The sequence below is a fragment of the Pygocentrus nattereri genome, chromosome 16, assembly GCF_015220715.1.
Source record: "Pygocentrus nattereri isolate fPygNat1 chromosome 16, fPygNat1.pri, whole genome shotgun sequence".
Taxonomy (NCBI): Eukaryota; Metazoa; Chordata; class Actinopteri; order Characiformes; family Serrasalmidae; genus Pygocentrus; species Pygocentrus nattereri.
In genome coordinates this window covers 34405171-34425809 of record NC_051226.1, presented here as the reverse complement: position 1 = coordinate 34425809, position 20639 = coordinate 34405171, and the positions used below count along the sequence as shown (strand labels likewise).

The window sequence follows — 20639 nt, the reverse complement described above, 5'->3', positions numbered from 1 at the left end:
ATACAATGATGTGCAAATCGTGTGAACCATATTTCCAAAGGAAAACACTACAAAGACAACATATCAAATGTCAAAACTGAGAAATTTAGTTTTTTTGAAAAATGTGCCCATTTTGAATTTAATGCCAACAACATGTTCCAAAAAAGTTGGGACCCTGTTTACCCTTTGTGTTTCATCACCTCTTCTTTTAACAACACTCTGTGAGTGTTTGGGAAGTGAGGAGACGTTGCTGTAGTTTTGAAAGTGAAATGTTTTCCTGTTCTTGTTTGATGTAGGATTTCAGCTGCTCATCAGCTCCTTTGTTGTATTTTTCATATCATAACGCTCCAAATGCTTTCAGAGGTCTGTACATGCAGTGTCCATGATTTCCAAAAAGATTTTCAAAAGTTTTTTTATTTGTCGGACCACAGGACACTTTTCCATATCCTCTTCAGTCTATTTTAAATGAGCTTGGGCCCAGAGAAGGTGGCAGCATTTCTGGGTCCTGTTTTTGTATGTATTCTTCTTTGAGTTTTAGAGTTTTATCCTGTATCTGTGGACGCAGCGATGAACTGTTTTCACAGACAGCAGTTTTCAGAAGTGTTTCTGAGCCCATGCAGTGATTTCAACTACAGAATCATGCCTGTTTTTAATGTAGTGCTGCTTGAGGGCCCAACAATCACAGCCAGCAAATACTGGTTTTTGGCCTTGTCCCTTGCAGACAGAGATTTTTCCAGATTCCCTGAATCTTGTAATGATATTATGTGTCATAGATGATGAAAAGCTAAAGTTCTTTGCTGTTTTATGTTGAGAAACTTTATTTAATATTTTATGTTGAGAAGAACTTTATTCTTGAATTGTTGCACTATTTGATTGTGCAGTCTTTCAGAGTGTTGACCCCCTCATTATCTTCACTTCTGAAAGACTCCGCCTCTCTGAGATGCTCTTTTGAGTTGAGAACCATTTGTCTCTGTGTTTACACACTGTGAAATTAGACCTCTGCGTTTAACCCATCCATGCAGTGAAACACTCACATACATGCACACTAGTGAACACACACACTAGGGGGCAGTGAGCACGCTTGCCTGGAGTGGTACACAGCCCTATCCACGGCACCACGGTTAGGTGCCTTGCTCAAGGGCACTTCAGTCATGGACCGTCAGCCGAGGGGATCGAACCGGCAACCTTCCGGTCACAGGGCTGGTTCCCTAACCTACAGCCCACGACTGCCCCAGAGGGTGAATGCAGTCCCCCACTACCAGAAAATATCCAGTTGAGATTCCCACATTTGGGGAATTCACAGGGGTCAGCATAACCGGGGTGCAATGGCTGAGCCTCACCCTGGGTGAACCACCTTCTTGATCATGGTATCTCCCCTGCCAGGTAAGTATACCCAGTCATGTTACTGACCTGTGGCCAATTAGCCAACAGGTGGTTTTCAGCATTACACAACTTTATTAGTCTTCTGTTCCCCTGTCCCAACTCTTTTGGAACATTTTGTTAGCATCAAATTTAAAATGGGCCTATCTTTTTCAAAAAACAAGAAAATTTCCCAGTTTCAACATTTGATTTGTTGTCTTTGTACTATTTTCACTGGAATATGGGGATTTGTACATCATTGCATTTTGTTTTTATTTACATTTTGCACAGCGTCCCAACTCTTTTGGAAACGGGGCTGTAATTCACCTCCAATAATGCTTTAGCATCAATGCTATTATCAGGTTACACCTCCAACCCAAATCTAACACACCTGATGAAACTAATGAAGGACTCTGGGAGACAGTAATGAGCTGGATCTCGTGTGGTGGATTACAGTTCGAGATAAGACGAGAACGATGTCCATTATGTCACATACTGACCACTGCATGACATCACTCATACTGCATTGACTCATGAGACGTGGACTGTTCCAAAGGATGCCAGCAATACACAGACTTTGGATGCTAGGCTGCCATTACATCACATCTGATAGCTTCTAATCACAAACCAGATCAGGAATGAACCCGTAGTCCAATAAAACCGTTCTCACTGGAATGAAATGCCGAGTCAAGTAGGACAATAAAACCAGTGGATAAAAAAAATACTGAGTAACACACAGAACTGCAGTTTTTACAGCTCTATTCTTTTGTTTTTGGTCTAAAATAAAACGTTAAGCTTCACCAAAGTGAGGAGTGAACAGCAGTGAAGCAGTCCAGAAGCTGAATCGCCACAAAATGAAGCCCCAAAAAGGGAATGTGGAGTGGCCAAAATGTAGATTAATGACTCAAACGTAGATCACTTTACAGGAGTAATGAGCATCTGGACAATATTCGGTCCACTGAAAAGTACAAATCTATCAAAATGTTTCTCAAGTACATCTAAAAGAAAAGCATAAAAGAGTGACGGTTACTAGTTACGACTCTAAGGAGCCACAAATTACTATATTAAGGCCACAAAATTCTATGCTAAACCCATAAATTACATAAGCGAGGCCACAAACTACCATATTGAGGTCACAATTTAATATATTTAGGCCACAATTTACTTTACTAAGCCCACAAATTACTATAGTGAGCCACAGATTACTATAATGAGGCCACAATTTACATTGAGGTCATGAATTACTATACTGAGGCCACCATTTACTATATTGAGGCCACAAATTACTATATTGAGGCCAAAATGAACTTAAAAAAATTAAATTAAGGGTACAATTCATGATAATGGGGCAATGAATTACTATATGGTGGACACAACCTACTATAGTGGCCACTAATTACTATATTGACGCCACAATTTACTATATTGAGGCCATGGATTACTATGCTGAGGTCACAAATTACTACACTCAGGCCTCAATTTACTATCTTGAGCTCACAAATGACTATACTGAGGCCACAAAAATTTACCATACTGAGGCCATAATTTACTATATAGAGGGCACAAATTAGTATAGTGAGGCCAAAGTTTACTATAGTGAGGCCACAATTAAATATACTGTATCCACAATTTACTATACTAAGGCCACTAATTACTATATTGAGTCCACCATTTACTACATTGAGACCATAAATTACTATATTGAACTCAATCATTTCTAAACTGAGGCTACAAATTAGTATACTATAGTATTAGTCCACATTTTACTACATAGAGGACACAAATCATTATATTGAGGACACAATTTAATATACTGAGGCCACAAATTCCTATGTTGAGGCCACAATTAACTATGCTGAGGCAAAAAATGTGTATATTGAGGCCACAAATTAGTAAATGAGGCCTCAGTTTACTACATTGACGCCACAAGTTATAATAAACTGACATAGTGGCCTCCATATATTAATTTGTGGGCTTGCTTAATTACAAAACAATCACCATGACACCTCTGTACTATCCACCTCAGCTTATGTCTGATTATGAAAGGCAGATAAAAATAATCTGTTGAGACACAAACTGCAAACTTTACCACAGGTTCAACATCCTGGACACCAAAATGCTCAATAACCTCCACAATTATCCATCTAGGAACTACAGGTACTCCACATTTCTTACAATCTCAAAGTTTCTCACGAGCAACAGCAGCAGCGCTGTCCTGATCAGTGTTTAACTGCTGTGTCCTCACTAAAAGCCGTAAATTAGCCCAGTTCAAGCAAATCAGCCTGAGCCTAAACTCCACAGCAAAATCTTGAATGAATGGATTAGTCCATTAAAAAGTTACCTGTCCGGTGATGCTGCCGTGCGTGCTCCGCTCCTCGAGTTTACTCAGCCCTCTCGTGTGCAGTCCGTTTACCTGTGGAGAGCGTAGGCGTGGCTCACTGCCTCTCAGCATGGGGATTATGGGAAAAGTAGTTCGGAAGGCACCACAGTCTTTAGAAACCAGGCTTCCGTTCGACGCCCACTCTTTCATAAGGGTGGATTTTCTTTCTCCATATTTGGAGAAGTAGACGGTCCAAAACTATTTGAGGAATTTGATCGTGGTGCAGTGCAGCACTCAGAACATCCTGATGAATTAATTTCACTTCAGCTTATTACAGCAACAAATGAGTACAGAATTAAAATAAAAAACAAGACTGAAAAGATTAAATGTGGAATTTCAGACATTTCATATTCTGATACTCTTATTTTCTCTACATCAGGATGGAATCAGGTACTATGGCATAGTGTGTTGGTGCTGTGGGACAGTGTGTTCAGTACTATGGGACAGTGTGTTTGTTAGGCATTATGAGACAACTGTGATCAGTGTTATGGGAGAGTGTGTTCAGTATTACAGGATAGTGTGTTAGGTATTAAGGGACATTGTGTTGGTATTACAAGACAGTGTGTTGAGAATTATGGGACAGTTTGTTGAGTATAATGGGACAGTATGTTAGATATAACAGGACAGTGTGTTGAGTATTATAGGGCAATGTGTCCAGTATTATAGGACATTTATTGGTATAATTGAGACAGTGTCTTCAGTTTTATGTGACATTCTGGTCAGTATTATGGGAAATTATGTTCAATATTACTAAAAACCAGCCATTAGGGGTGATACTTTGTGTAAATCTGGTGCTGGTCCCAAGCCCGGATAAATGGTGAGGGTTGCGTCAGGAAGGGCATCCGGCGTACAACTTGCGCCGAAACTATCATGCGGATCACAAATATGATTGCCGTACTGGATCGGTCGAGGCCTGGGTTAACAAAGGCCGCCTCCGGTGCTGTTGACCAGCAGGGTGCCGGTGGAAATTGGACTACTGTAGGTCGAAGACCATCAAAGAGGAGAGGAGGAAGGCAGGTTAGAAGGCAGCGAGAGAGAAGGAAAGGCAGGAGTGTGGAGGTTAGAGTAGGGACTCTGAACATAGGGACAATGACTGGTAAAGGCAGAGAGCTTGCAGACATGATGGAGAGAAGGAAGGTAGATATTAAGTGTGTCCAGGAGACCAGATGGAAAGGAAGCAAGGCCAGGAACATTGGAGGTGGATTCAAACTGTTCTATCATGGTATAGAGAGGAAGAGAAATAGAGTAGGGATAATCCTAAAGGAACAGCTTGGGAAAAGTGTTCTGGATGTAAAGAGAGTGTCAGACAGGATCATGAGCCTGAAGTTGGAGGTTGATGGTATAATTTTGAATGTGGTCAGTTCATATGCACCACAGGTTGGTTGTCAGTTAGAGGAGAAAGAGGAATTTTGGAGTAAGATGGATGAAGTGGTAGATGGTGTCCCTAGAGAGGAGAGATTAGTGATTGGTGCCGACTTCAATGGACATGTTGGCGAAGGGAACAGAGGGGATGAAGAGGTGCTGGGTATGTATGGTATGAAAGACAGAAATGCGGAAGGTCAGATGGTTGTAGATTTTGCAAAGAGAATGGAAATGGCTGTGCTGAACACGTATTTTCAGAAGAGGGAAGAACACAGGGTGACATACAAGAGTGGAGGGAGGTGCACACAGGTGGATTATATCCTTAGCAAGAGATGCCACCTAAAGGAGATTGAAGATTGTAAAGTGGTACCAGGGGAAAGTGTAGCAAGGCAGCATAGGGTGATTGTCTGTAGAAGAAGATTAGAAACAAAGAAGAGGAAGAGAGTGAAGACAGAGCCAAAGATTAGATGGTGGAAGCTGAAGGAGGAGGATGGTTGCAGGCAGTTCAGGGAAAAATTGCAACAGGCCCTTGGGGGCAGTGAGGAGCTACCTGAGGACTGGGAAACTACAGCTAAGGTGGTGAGAGAAACTGGCAAGAATGTGTTGGGTGTTTCGTCTGGTCAGAGGAAAGAAGACAAGGAAAGCTGGTGGTGGAATGAGGAAGTCCAGGAGAGTATTCAGAAAAAGTGGGATAACCAGAGAGATGAAGGAAGAAGGCAGGAGTACTGTGAGGCTAGTCGCATAGCAAAAATAATGGTGGCAAAGGCAAAGGCTCAGGCCTATGATGAGCTGTATGAGAGGCTGGACAGTAAAGAAGGAGTAAAGGACTTGTATCGTTTGGCTAAACAGAGAGAGCTGGAAAGGATGTACAGCAGGTTAGGCTGATAAAGGATAGAGAGGGAAATAGTGAGTGAACAGAGAGTGATGAGTAGATGGAAGGAATACTTTGAAGAACTAATGAATGAGGAAAACGAGAGAGAGAGGAGGACAACGGGGGGAGAGATAGTGGATCAGGAAGTGCAGAGAATTAGTAAGGTGGAAGTGAGGGCAGCTTTAAAAAGGATGAAGAATGGAAAGGCAGTTGGTCCAGATGACATACCTGTGGAGGTATGGAGATGTTTAATGTTGTCCCCATTTTTAAGAGCAAGGGTGATGTGCAGAGCTGCAGTAACTACAGAGGTATAAAGTTAATGAGCCACACCATGAAGGTATGGGAAAGAGTTGTTGAAGCAAGGCTAAGGCGAGAGGTTCAGATCAGTGAGCAGCAGTTTGGTTTCATGCCCAGAAAGAGCACCACAGATGCAGTTTTTGCATTGAGAGTGTTGGTAGAGAAGTACAGAGAAGGTCAGAAGGAGCTACATTGTGTCTTTGTGGATCTAGAGAAGGCATATGATAGGGTGCCAAGAGAGGAACTGTGGTACTGTAAGAGGAAGTCAGGTGTAGCTGAAAAGTATGTTAGGGTGGTGCAGGACATGTATGAGGATAGTGAGACAGTGATGAGGTGTGCAGTTGGAGTGACAAATGGTTTCAAGGTGAAGGTAGGGCTACATCAGGGATCAGCTTTGACCCCTTCTTGTTTGCAATGGTGATGGACAGGTTGACAGATGAGGTCAGGCAGGAGGCTCCATGGACCATGATGTTTGCAGATCACATTGTAATCTGTGGTGAGAGTCGAGAGCAGGTGGAAGAGAATCTGGAGAGGTGGAGGTTTGCACTGGAGAGGAGAGGAATGAAGGTCAGTAGAGACAAGACTGAATACATGTGTGTGAATGAGAGGGAGGCAGGTGGAAAGGTGAAGATGCAAGGAGTAGCGGTCGTAAAGGTGGATGACTTCAAATATCTTGGGTCAACCATCCAGAGCAATGGACAGTGTAGAAAAGAGGTGAAGAAGAGGGTGCAGGCAGGATGGAGTGGGTGGAGACGGGTGTCAGGGCTGATGTGTGACAGAAGGATAGCAGCAAGAGTGAAAGGGAAGGTTTACAAGACAGTAGTGCGTCCTGCTATGATGTATGGTTTTGAGACTGTGGCTCTGTCTAAAAGACAGGAGGCTGAGCTGGAGGTGGCGGAGATGAAGATGCTGAGATTTTCGTTGGGAGTGACAAGGATGGACAAGATTAGAAATGAGCAGATCAGAGGGACAGTGAAGGTGGAGCAGTTTGGAGATAAAGCCAGAGAGGCCAGGTTGAGATGGTTTGGACATGTGTTGAGGAGGAATAGTGGATATATTGGTCAAAGGATGTTGGAGATGGAGCTGCCAGGCAGAAGGAGAAGAGGTAGACCTCAGAGAAGGTTTATGGATGTAGTGAAGGTGGACATGGAGATGGTTGGTGTAAAAGTAGAGGAGGCAGTGGAGAGGGCAAGATGGAGGCAGATGATCCGCTGTGGTGACCCCTAAAGGGAGCAGCCGAAAGAAGAAGATGTTCAATATTACTAAACATTGTGTTCAGTATTACAGGACAGTGTGTTCATTATTACAGAACAGTGTGTTCACAATTACAGGACAGTATTTTAAGTGTTATGGGACAGTGTGTTGAGTATTATGTGACAGTGTGTTGGGCATTATGGGGACAATGTGTTTGATATTATGAAACAGTGTGTTGGTCATTATGGAGACAATGTGTTTGATATTATGAGACAGTGTGTTGGGCATCATGGGGACAATGTGTTTGATATTATGAAACAGTGTGTTGGTCATTATGGAGACAATGTGTTTGATATTATGTGACAGTGTGTTTGACATTATGGAGACAATGTGTTTGCTATTATGTGACAGTGTGTTGGGCATTATAGGGTCAATGTGTTTGATATTATGTGACAGTGTGTTGGTCATTATGGAGACAATGTGTTTGCCATTATGTGACAGTGTGTTTGACATTATGGAGACAATGTGTTTGATATTATGAGACAGTGTGTTGGACATTATGGAGACAATGTGTTTGATATGAGACAGTGTGTTGGACATTATGGAGACAGTGGTTGGACATCATGTAGACAGAGTGTTAAGTATCATGGGAAGAAATACCAGGCAAAGGGGGCTGGATAAGCATCTGAGATCAAGCAATAATACTTTGTAAAGTATCATTGCTTTACTACCTTTGTTTGAGCTCATGATGAAGTGCATATCTCCTTCTGATGTTACTGAGAAGTCATTGTTATGGCACATTCCAGCAATGCTTTAAAACAACAAAAGCTATTAGCTGGCCTTGGGTCGGATCATTCCGAAAGCTCTCTGGGTCTGTGTGACCTCAGTACATTGGGAATGCCTCCTACAGGCCTTCAGTAGCATGCATTTGATAGGTTGATGTTGCTGATTGGCTAGACTGGGCTGGAGAAGTCCAATTTTGGTATGTTCCTGCTGCACCTAATATTATGTAACACAAGAAGGGGGGTGTACACTTTCTGTGGACCCTAAGGCTATTGTACCGAGCAGGTTGTGTGTGTATAACTGCTGCTTGAGCTCTCTCTGATGTGAGTTATCGGGTGTGTGTACTGTACACACATGCCGTTGTAGGGAGGGCTAGTGTGGTGAATAGCTTTTTAATTGGGCTAAATCCATCCGGTTTAGTAAGTGTTCCATCCAGACTCAGCTCACAAGGGCATTCTTTTGTTGCTACTGTTGTTAGTTTGGACAAGCTGAGTGAGATATTTATTCAGACGAATTAGAAACTGTATCACTCAAATGAGTGTACAAAACCTACATTTAGAGTTGGTTATTCATTCAGCCTAATGAGAAACTGTAGAACAGACTCGGTTTATATCACAAAACCTACATTTAGAGTTGGTTATTCATTCAGCCTAATGAGAAACTGTAGAACAGACTCGGTTTATATCACAATACCTACATTTAGAGTCAGTTATTCATTCAGCCTAATGAGAAACTGTAGAACAGACTCGGTTTATATCACAATACCTACATTTAGAGTCGGTTATTCATTCAACCAAATGAGAAACTGTAGAACGGACTCGGTTTATATCACAATACCTACATTTAGAGTCGGTTATTCATTCAACCTAATGAGAAACTGTAGAACGGACTCGGTTTATATCACAATACCTACATTTAGAGTCAGTTATTCATTCAGCCTAATGAGAAACTGTAGAACAGACTCGGTTTATATCACAATACCTACATTTAGAGCCGGTTATTCATTCAGCCTAACGAGAAACTGTAGAACAGACTCGGTTTATATCACAATACCTACATTTAGAGCCGGTTATTCATTCAGCCTAACGAGAAACTGTAGAACAGACTCGGTTTATATCACAATACCTACATTTAGAGTCGGTTATTCATTCAGCCTAATGAGAAACTGTAGAACAGACTCGGTTTATATCACAATACCTACATTTAGAGTCGGTTATTCATTCAGCCTAATGAGAAACTGTAGAACAGACTCGGTTTATATCACAATACCTACATTTAGAGTCGGTTATTCATTCAACCTAATGAGAAACTGTAGAACGGACTCGGTTTATATCACAATACCTACATTTAGAGTCGGTTATTCATTCAACCTAATGAGAAACTGTAGAACGGACTCGGTTTATATCACAATACCTACATTTAGAGTCGGTTATTCGTTCAGCCTAATGAGAAACTGTAGAACAGACTCGGTTTATATCACAATACCTACATTTAGAGCCGGTTATTCATTCAGCCTAATGAGAAACTGTAGAACAGACTCGGTTTATATCACAATACCTACATTTAGAGTCGGTTATTCATTCAGCCTAATGAGAAACTGTAGAACAGACTCGGTTTATATCACAATACCTACATTTAGAGTCGGTTATTCATTCAACCTAATGAGAAACTGTAGAACAGACTCGGTTTATATCACAATACCTACATATAGAGTCTATAAATTCCTTTCCAAAGCTGTTTATTTTGTATACTTAAGGAAGACAGACAGGTAGGTAATGTCAGAGCGCTGACTCAGTGCCCGGCCTGTTCATACACACTGCAAAGTGGGAACGTCACCTCGGAACAGCCCCTAAGGAGAGAACAGACATAAGAGCTGTTTCCACACATACACGAGAAAATGTGGAAAGGTATGACACACACTGACATCACAGGACCATTCCTAAAGAAAGTATGTCTAAACTCTCTAATCCTAATCCTGATACTCACCCCTAACCTGAATTACTGAATTGCGGACAATGACGTACTAATATTTGAAATAACATATTATGTATTATAGATTATTCAATACCTACCTTTTAGAAGTCCTACAAAATATTGAGAAATATGGATTATTCAGAAACACCCATGAATTACTCATTATCTGCTATGAATTATTCGGCATCTACTATGAATTATTCAGCATCTACTATGAATTATTCGGCATCTTCTATGAATTTTTCAGCATCTACTATGAATTATTCGGCATCTTCTATGATTTATTCAATATCTACTATAAATTATTCAGCATCTACTATGAATTATTCGGCATCTACTATGAATTTTTCAGCATCTACTATGATTTATTCAATATCTACTATAAATTATTCAGCATCTACTATAAATTATTCAGCATCTACTATGAATTATTCAGCATCTACTATGAATTATTCAGCAACTGCTACAATTTTTTCAGCATCTACTATAAATAATTCAGCAGCTACCATGAATTATTCATAATGGAATAAAATAAGCAAGAATCATGTAAGCAGTAGGTTATAAAAATGGCACATTTATTGCTACAGAACGGTCATGTACATGACTTCATCGAGTAACTACAAGATGAAAACCAACAGGCAATGGCCTAAGATGAGCTGGCTTGAAGAGAAAAACTCCAGCACACGATCTGTTTAGACACGGATACTAGTCTGAAAAAAAACAAAACAAAAACAAAACAATAACAGCAACAGTAATAATTATAATATAACAAACAGAATTGAAATACAAAAAGAAAAATCAACAGAAAAAGCAATAATTAAGAAATAAGGGAATAAAAACAAGAACATACACACTGAAAAATTATGTGAACCAAAAAATTAATAATTATAATAATAAAAGGCTTGAGGCACACAGCCACACGTTGGAAAAGAAGGTGTAACTGTAGTTGTTTTTGTTTTTTGAAATTTGACGTTGTAAATCACTGCTCAGGCTTGGATGGATCCGCTCCTGCCCCGCCCCCGTAAACCCCCCCCCCCCCCCCCCCCCCCCAAGATTCTCCGACCGAACCTCCGACGCTGTACAGCTTCGTCTCGACAACACACGCTAAAATAATGTCTTTAAATAGTAAAATAAAGTAACAAACTTCTTTATTTCTCATGTTATTTTACTGTGAACGATTCCAAAAAACCTACAAAGTGGAATATGTCTCGAATCGGTTCGTGACTTTTTTATTTAGTCATTATTATTCACTGATTATTTACTTTTTTGTCATCAATATTCCTGGTACAAAAAAGGATTGATCCTGCAAAAAAATAAGCCAAATATAACTTGTTTTTATTTTACTTTCAATTGAACTTTCCTTGTTTCCCCTGTTTTTTTTCTGTATTATAGGGTGCGCTAGTCTATTTTCTTAGCAAAAAGAGCACTAGACAAAAGAAGCTTTATAACAAAAAGCCAGGCACTGGTACATGGTAATTCTCTGCTTACTGTATTATTCTTTTTTTTTTCTTCACTTAATTGCATCACAAGTAACAAGAAGAATGAAAAAAGGCCACAGTTCATATATTTTCACCATTACATATGACTAATACTCTGAAATGAACATGTCTGAAACCACTGCACAAGGATGAATCAACAAATACAGAAGAATGAATAAAATAATAACAACCATTGATGGTAATAATAATAATAATAATGATAATAATAATCAGGTTATAAAAGAAGCCATGGTGCCCCCGCTGTTGATTTCCAGTCGGTTCACTGATTTTGTATTTTCCAGTCAGTTCGTTTGTGGAGGTTTGTGCTTGTTTGTCACGATTAGATGGACACCTTTTTCCTTTTTTAGTCATTTTTTCATAATTTTATGATTTTTAAAAGGCTCCTGAATGTATATATATATATATATATATATAGATATATATATATATATATATATATACTGCATGGAAGACTGGATAAGTTTGCGTACTCAATCCAAATGACGAGCTGTCCACTGTTCACTGCCCACTGAAGACAAATGGAATCAAACTCAATTTGATGATGGACCTGAAAGTGCTGGCAAGTTTTGACCTGGCAGTGGACACAGCTTCTTTCACTCCTTTCTTAACGTTCAACTGAAATCAAACAAAAAAAAAAACGTTGGGGCAGGTTTACTAAAACAGGCGCTAATTACCGACTTTGCGCTGGTCACGGTGGCCAATTTAGCAGGTTGTCCACTAAAAACGTATCAAATTAACAGAGGCTCTTTGTAATAAACATATGACCAATATAGCGACGTTTCACACATCTTTTTTGTTTATGCAAGTTAAAATAACAATAAAACAAACAAACAAACAAACTCTTTATTTGCAACCTTTTTTCTGTTTTTGACGTATTGGGCCAAATTCGTAAACCTTGGCTATTCATTAAGTTACTGTGGTGGTGGTTAGCCCACACTGTGTCCTAGACAACAACCAAACACATAAATGCCTACATGTTAACAACCTATTCCAACTGAAGCGCCGGTTTGGCTGGAAAAAGGGAATATGATGCGTCCAAAATTACCCCAAAGTTTTCGGAAACAGCTATGAATATTAAGGGAAGAAGTGCTGGCAAACAACATTGTTTAGTAAAGAAGCTTTTAACTTAAAAACAATTCTGGATCATCTCTTGACCATTCAGGTTTAACAGCTACGTGTAAAGGGACTGAAAATACTGCATTTTGACTCCGTTAACCTGGCAGTAGTCATTCATAATACTCCATAAAAGCTTTGCATAGGTTCCCAGTCTCCCTTTTATTGACCTTAAACTGCAAACCAAAGAAGCAGGTTTACTAAAACAGGCGCTAATTATTGGCCGACAGTTTGTGCTGGTTTTTGTGGCTGATGTAGCAGGTTAGCAGGTTGTGAACTAACAATAGATTAAGGAAGGTGCTTCGTAATAAACATGTGACCAGCGCGGTATAAACACCTTTTTGTATGGAAGCTCGTTTCCAGGTAAGACAAAACAGCAACTGTTCCTAATCGCTTTTCTAGCTAAAAGTGTGTCTAAAATGTCAAAATAATAACTTATTTTCTCAGTATTATGACTTGAAATGATCACTCGTGACTTTGAAATAGTACGTCGGAAAAACAAAGCAACAGTTTAAGGGAAAAATGACAAGGAAGTTTAGACGCTAAGTCATTTCTTCGTTATTACAATTCAACATGATGTTTTTGCCCAGACCAGTATTTACTATCAAACTGGGTAAACTGAAGTAGATAATTCACTATAATAATCTCCTCCCCTTTATAAGAAGGGACTGCCCCTTTGATCTTATTATGGACAACGTTATGCCTAATTCAGACTATCGTGATCACTCTTTAACGCAAATTAGCGCTTGATCTGCCTCTTTTACAACCAATGTAAACCAACCTTCCTAAATGTTTTAACCTATCAAGAACCTTCAGGGCCGGCGGGGGTTGGGCTGTTGGACAGTGCGATATGGAGTGTATGAATGTTTACATCTGTGTGGCGGTCAAAAGTAAAAGAACAAATATGTACAATATGAACAAGAAAACAAACAGCGTCGCTTTCAACTCTCAGCAACAAGTCGGGCAAAATTTGGAAATGTAGCTTTTTTGTACTGAGCGACGAAACACTATGACGACAGCAAGCCTTCAAATACTGTCCGAAACTATAGGAACAAAGTCATTTTCAACGCAGTAACGAACAGGAACGTCCTTTCAGCCTCGACACGAAACTCAAGCGCTAGCCCTGAAGCACCATGTAAGAAAGCGTTGTGCGCTTTCAGCCATGAGCATCTTTACGATATAAGAGGGGAATGCAAGTTGAGAGCTGAGCAGCTCAGTTCGGACACAGCGAGGACCCGACCGAGATTCCGCGAGCCCCGACTATTTACACACCATTTAAAAAAAACGTACAGTTAAATATGGAAATGTTGTGATCGTGAAGATTGAAACAAATATCATATACCTTTCTGTGTTCCAAACCCCGCCTTGTATTTATTTTTTTTAGAGAAAAATGTTCCCAGAAATATAACCAACTTTTTTTTTTAAAGAAACGATTTCGAAGCTTTTTGACCTCACTACATTTTCAATGTGACACACTGTTTTGTTTTGTTTTTTTTTTTGTTTTTTAAAACACACAATTACTTTTTTTCCTGCCTTTTTAACAAAGAAAGGAGAAAAAACCAAAAACAAGTACAACAAATTATCTAAACACAAAGTAACAACAGTCTACATGTAAAAATATAACTTTTACATACACAATTTCAAAATAATGGTTAAAGTTTGCATTTGTTGCATAAAATTTACAAATGTCCATGTTTCCTTAGCCGGCCGGCCGGCCCCTCCCGGGTTTGGTGGGTGGGAGGGGGTGGGCCTCATGAGGGGGGGGGTCCCTTTTGTTTGAATGTCCTGCGGAGGCTTCCCGTCGGATCGCGGAACAAAGTCAGGTGTCTTTATTAAGACGCGACATCGGCGCTGAAGCTTCTGAGCAACTGCTCTCCCCGTGAATCTCTCCATCCGAGAAAAAACAACAAAAAAAACGACACTTTTCTTTTTTTTTATATATCGTATATATTTTTTCTACATTTATATATATTGATTTTCTAATAGACTTTTTTTTTTCCAGTTTCAGTGCCTCGTGTTGATTGGATAAGGAAAACCACTGAAAAAACAAACAAACAAACAAAAAAAGGAGCCGCTGTCGCATCTCGGGGTTCATTTTTCTTTCTTTCTTTCTTTCTTTCTTTCTTTCTTTCTTTCTTTTTTTTCCGACAGAGAAACCAGAAACAGACAAAAGGATAAGAGAAAGATTTAAAAAAGAGAAAAAAAAATTTAATTTTTTTTTTGTTTTGCTTACACATACAACCACACATTTGTACTGAAGACTACAGCGGCTCACGGACAAGCCAATATTCATAAAAAGCCGATAGCTATGATACAATGCTCGGTAACAGACGACCAAAAAAATACAAAACAAAAATAAAAACGGCTGCGAGTCGGGAGAGGAAGGGGGCGGGGCTGGGATCTGGAGGGGGCGGGGATTTAGAGTATTTTTACAATACTCAAAAACGGGGGTCTGTCCAGGACACGCCTTCTAATTACATATAGGCATACAGTACATTAAATACAGTTTATCCAAAAAATACCTTTTTTTTTAACCTTTTTACTTTTTTTTAAATTCCAGGCTGATAAAACACCTGACTGCATAGACCTAATGACTAACAATTCCCTAAGCTTGCATCCTAAAAAATTCTGATAATGTCCTTCTCGCGCAGTGTGATGATATGAACTCTAAAAAGGCACGTTGGTAGAAGTGTAGCGTGTTTGAAATTGCATCTCCGGGAGAATTGGGGGGGCCAGGGGGAGGGAGGGGTGGACTAGGTAGGAGGGGCTAGATCTGGATTCAAAACAACCATAAACACATCCTGGGCCGGCTTTCGACACATTCCGAGACTGGCCGGGAGAAATTTGGATGGCAGGTTTGGAAATTGGGGACGACTTTCAATGGGGCAAAAAAGAATCTGGCCAAAAAAAACCAAACAAAATAAACAAACAAAAAAAAAACCCACAACAACAACAACAACAAAAAACAAACATCGATCAAGTTATGGATTGTCCAGGGCGGGGGAAACAAGTCATCTTCCATCGGTCACTTTAGGACAGAACACGGCACATCCTGACTGATCCTGGGAATTTGGCTACGTTCACATTACAGAGTTGAATCCGGTTTTTTTGGTCTAAATGTGAATTTAACGTATGCTCCTGGATCAGATATCTGATAAGTTGGCCCTCAAGGCCTTCAAGGTCGCCTTACTTATTGTGTCTGGACTGGCTGGAAAATCGCGAACCGTCCAACGGAAAACTGTCCAATCTAGGTAGATATGGCTAGGCGAACTCTCCCGTTGCTTAGGCCTTCAGGAGCTGAACAGAAGGCCTTTAGTTTAACCACCAGCATAATTAGGAACTGCCAGAAGAATCATGGTTTGATTTACAATGGAAGCGAGATATAATGTCAATCTGGAAGTTCTACACAGCTGTGTCAGTGAATAGTTAGGAATGGAAAACAGCAGCAGTTCTGTGGGTTCTTCATTGTAGAACTGCTACAAGTTCATATCTGGTATAAGCTTCAAACAGAACATGGAATGTCTTTCACAAGCTTCAAATCTGTCCAGTGTTAGATTAGTGCTAACATACTACTGGAAATCCCATAGATTTGTAGTGAGTTTTGAAGGGAAGGCTCTAACAGCTGGAGCTTAAAAGGTCAAAGTTCCTCACTGGTTTATGTTGGATCTGAGCAAAGCTTCAACGGTTGTAATGTGAACGCAACTTCCGACTCGCGTGCAGGTTCCGAATCGTTTTTCTCTCTCCGACTTCTGTACGTATAACGCTGGAATGGCCTTCAAACTCATCTCGTCCAGGAGTTTGCTGGTTAAAAAGTTGCCCTCACACTTTCCTGCACTTGAATCTATAGAGGAATTCATTATTGCGACCATTTTTCCCACGAACTTCCCTACGTCATCTCATCCCGTCAGATGTGTTGTGGCTGAATATCCCCCGTCACTTTCGCGCTCTCTCTCTCTCTCTCTTTCTCTCGATAAATGGATTGACTTCTTTTCTAACGTATATATCTACTCTTTCTCTTTTAGACTTCTCCAAGAAGAAAGTCAGGCACAACTGCAAGAGTTTTCCACAGTGTGGAGAGATTGCCATTGAAAAATCCGCGAGCTGCTCTCAAACAGCTCTGCCAAGGTTTTTTTTTTCTTCTTTTGTTAAAACAACATCATGATATGTTTGAAGAGTCCCCCAACGATTTGCACATTTTCCAAAAGAAAATAAAAAGAAGAAGAAGAAGAAGAAGAAGAAGAAAACATCGTTTTCATTGTATTTTCATACATATTTACTGTTCCTTTTTTAAACCGGGAATGTTGAAAAGGAAAGAGAGGGAAAAATGTCCCGTGTGTCTCTGTTTTCTTTTTTTTTCCTTAGCCAATGAACACGTAAGGATATACTTTTACAAGAAAACATCATGACGGGGTTGGGGAGGAGGAACGAAAAACAGCGACGACAAATAAAAATAGAAGAAGATGAGGAAGAAGAAGAAGAAGAAGAAGCTGGCTGGTCAGATGGAAGGTCGATCATCTTCACTTATTGATCTGATTGGATCTGATTGTTTTACAGACGGTCAGGAGCATAAATGACGTCGTCAAAGGTAGTGGTCGCTCACCATTTTGAAAAAGTCTGGCAGCTTTGACCTGAGAGAAAGAGAGAGAGATGGTCTGGTAAACGGAGAACAACATTCTCATACAGCAAAACACAAACATACATGATGAACACACTAAACAACAGAGAAGAACTCGAATGCAACTAAACCCGACTGAAATGTTCTTTATTAGAAACACCCACCTTGTGCTTCCACTCACTGGCCACTTTATTAGAAACACCCACCTTGTGCTTCCACTCACTGGCCACTTTATTAGAAACACCCACCTTGTGCTTCCACTCACTGGCCACTTTATTAGAAACACCCACCTTGTGCTTCCACTCGCTGGCCACTTTATTAGAAACACCTACCTTGTGCTTCCACTCACTGGCCACTTTATTAGAAACACCCGCCTTGTACTTCCACTCACTGGCCACTTTATTAGAAACACCCACCTTGTGCTTCCACTCACTGGTCACTTTATTAGAAATAACCACTTTGTATTTCCACTCACTGGCCACTTTATTAGAAACACCAGCCTTGTACTTCCACTCACTGGCCACTTTATTAGAAACACCCACCTTGTGCTTCCACTCACTGGCCACTTTATTAGAAACACCCACCTTGTGCTTCCACTCACTGGCCACTTTATTAGAAACACCCACCGTGTGCTTCCACTCACTGGCCACTTTATTAGAAACACCCACCGTGTGCTTCCACTCACTGGCCACTTCATTAGAAACACCCACCTTGTGCTTCCACTCACTGGCCACTTTATTAGAAACACCCACCTTGCACTTACATTAAGTTCCACTGGCCACTTTATTAGATGATCATGTACTTCAATAATTATGTGAGGTGTCCATTGTAGATATATGATTTTTAGTATTTGAAAACTCTTCCTCCAGAAAAAAGTAGTTCCACCAACAAAACTGAAGTAAAAAGAGCAAACGGGCAGTGCTATACTACAGGCATGTTCAGCAACCGGTCAGTGGTATGCTATGCTACAGGTATGGTGTTGCTCTCAGATATAACACAGGCAGGAGAAGGCCAGGTTCACTTTAGCTGCCATCACATTGTAAAGCCATTATCTATGCACTGGATATAATACGAGTGTTCCTCGACCTTTGATGCGGTGAGCTAGAACACAAAGTTCAACATTCTTAGCATTTCTGAGCCTTTTATCGCTCTGTAACGAAGGAGTGTTGTCCGTTTTATCAGGTGATGAAACAGACCAGGTAAATATTTCATCACTGTCCGTCTTCGGGTTTGGAAGCATTGGAGTTTTCCTTCTGATGGGAATAATTTTATGGTTTGTGAATGGAAGAGATTTTCAAACACATAGAACTCAAACCATAAAAGTGATGCTTAAGGATATGGGGGGGTATTATAATGCACCTTAATGCTTTAATTAAGCTTTATAAAGCTGTCACAGGTCATTACAACTATTATGAATCCAAAAAATATAGTGAATGAAGCATTCGCTAGATTTTATTTGTATATATATATATACCACATATTGCATACGTGTCACAATGTCACATGACATTTTAGGTGCCCTTATTAAGCCTTACTAAGCACAAGATCATGAATCATAAAGTGCTCAATTTACTCTAGTTATTGCTTATCAGGAGTAAAGAGCAGCCAGTTACTGGCTTAATAAGGCTTAATAAAGGCTTTACAAGTGCATTATAATTTCCCCCTGTACTGAAGTGTTCATATCAACAACACAAACTCCAAAAATTAGGAATAGTAAGAAAATTGGGTAAGTCTTTATTTGAAGGCTACCTACATAAGGACTTCATGACGCATTCATAAGCACTGAATAATGTGGTTATCAAGCACTACTTGAACATTTATTAAGTGCTTATGTCGGTTCTCGTAACCTGACATAAGATGTTTTATGAAATAAATGACATTGTACTGACATAATAAGAATAAACGTTGAACATATTTACAGCACTAAACATATTTAAAACACTATACATAACTATTTATGTCAGCATTCTTAAGACGACATTGTACTGATATCAGGTTAAATATGCCTGGAAACCACCAGGTGATTGATGCAATTATGTATATGTGTTTTAAATGTTTAGTGCTGTAAATATTTTCAATGTTTATTCTTATTATGTCAGTACAATGTCATTTATTTCATAAAACATCTTATGTGAGGTTGCGAGAACCGACATAAGCACTTAATAAATGTTCAAGTAGTGCTTCATAAACACATTATTCAGTGCTTATGAATGCGTCATAAAGCCCTTATGTACGTAGCCTTCAAATAAAGTGTTACCGAAAATTGTAACACTTTACTTAAACACTGCTATATAACACTGACATAACCATGCCATAACCATGCCTTGGCAGATGTCATACGCTGTCAAGACAATTTCAGTTTATTAATAATAGTAAAGTGCCACGTTATCATTACTATTATTTGTCATTATGTTATAATACATAATATATGCTCATGGCAGCATATAACGTCTGCTATGACAGGATTATGTCAATGGTGTGTAGCATCGTCAAAGTAAACTGTTACCTAAAATTGTTCATATTTATACTAAACCGCTGTCATACTTAGTGTATATGAATGTGCTATTTCATGGCAACGAAACTGTAATATACGGAAGCCTGTTTATGCCACAAAAAAGCAGTTTAGTAAGAAATAATAATGAGTTTTCCATAATTATGACATACTATGTCATAATAATGAGATTTCTCATAATTATGACAGTATGCATTGTTACTATATAGCACCTCATCATTTTGAGCTATAATAATGAGATACTATCTAATAATTCTGACTTGCTATCTCATAAGTGCAACTTAGTACCTCAAAATTATGACTTAGTATCTCATAATAATAACTCATTCCTTTTTATTTTGTTTTTGTAATATTTTTTAACTATAAACATAATTATGACTTTGTATCTTATAATTACAAGTTTCTCATGATTATTTCTATCTCATAATTAAGATTTAGCATCTCTATATATTACCTAGCATCTCATAATTACAACTTAGTATCTCATAATAATGACTTAACATCTCATTATTACAACTTAGTGTCTCATAATTATGACATAGCATCTCATAATTACAAGTTAGTATCTCATAATAATGACTTAGCATCTCATTATTACAACTTAGTATCTCATAATTATGATTTTGTACCTCAAAATAATTACTTAGCATCTCATTATTAAAACTTAGTATCTCATAATTATGACAGCATCTTATAACTAG

The 20639-nt window shown here is 39.3% G+C and overlaps 2 protein-coding genes and 1 non-coding gene across 15 annotated transcripts in view; all 3 read right to left on the bottom strand.

Annotated features, from left to right (window-relative positions):
- LOC108439006 (cingulin-like protein 1) overlaps window positions 1-3815 on the bottom strand; it is an 89522-nt gene extending 85707 nt beyond the window's left edge. For all 3 annotated transcript variants that reach the window (XM_037546178.1, XM_037546179.1, XM_037546181.1), the window contains exon 1: window positions 3680-3815. In XM_037546178.1, the coding sequence (XP_037402075.1) occupies window positions 3680-3790 (111 nt within the window). In that variant the 5' untranslated portion in view covers window positions 3791-3815. The remainder of the gene's footprint in view (window positions 1-3679) is intronic.
- On the bottom strand, window positions 1213-1370 carry LOC119265463. Its single transcript, XR_005131659.1, has one exon. It is a non-coding gene; the product is annotated as a U1 spliceosomal RNA (small nuclear RNA).
- A 7838-nt stretch (window positions 3816-11653) lies between the features above and the next one.
- LOC108413069 (transcription factor 4) overlaps window positions 11654-20639 on the bottom strand; it is a 296629-nt gene continuing 287643 nt past the window's right edge. For all 11 annotated transcript variants that reach the window (XM_037545968.1, XM_037545971.1, XM_037545969.1 and 8 more), the window contains one exon: window positions 11654-17439. In XM_037545968.1, the coding sequence (XP_037401865.1) occupies window positions 17391-17439 (49 nt within the window). In that variant the 3' untranslated portion in view covers window positions 11654-17390. The remainder of the gene's footprint in view (window positions 17440-20639) is intronic.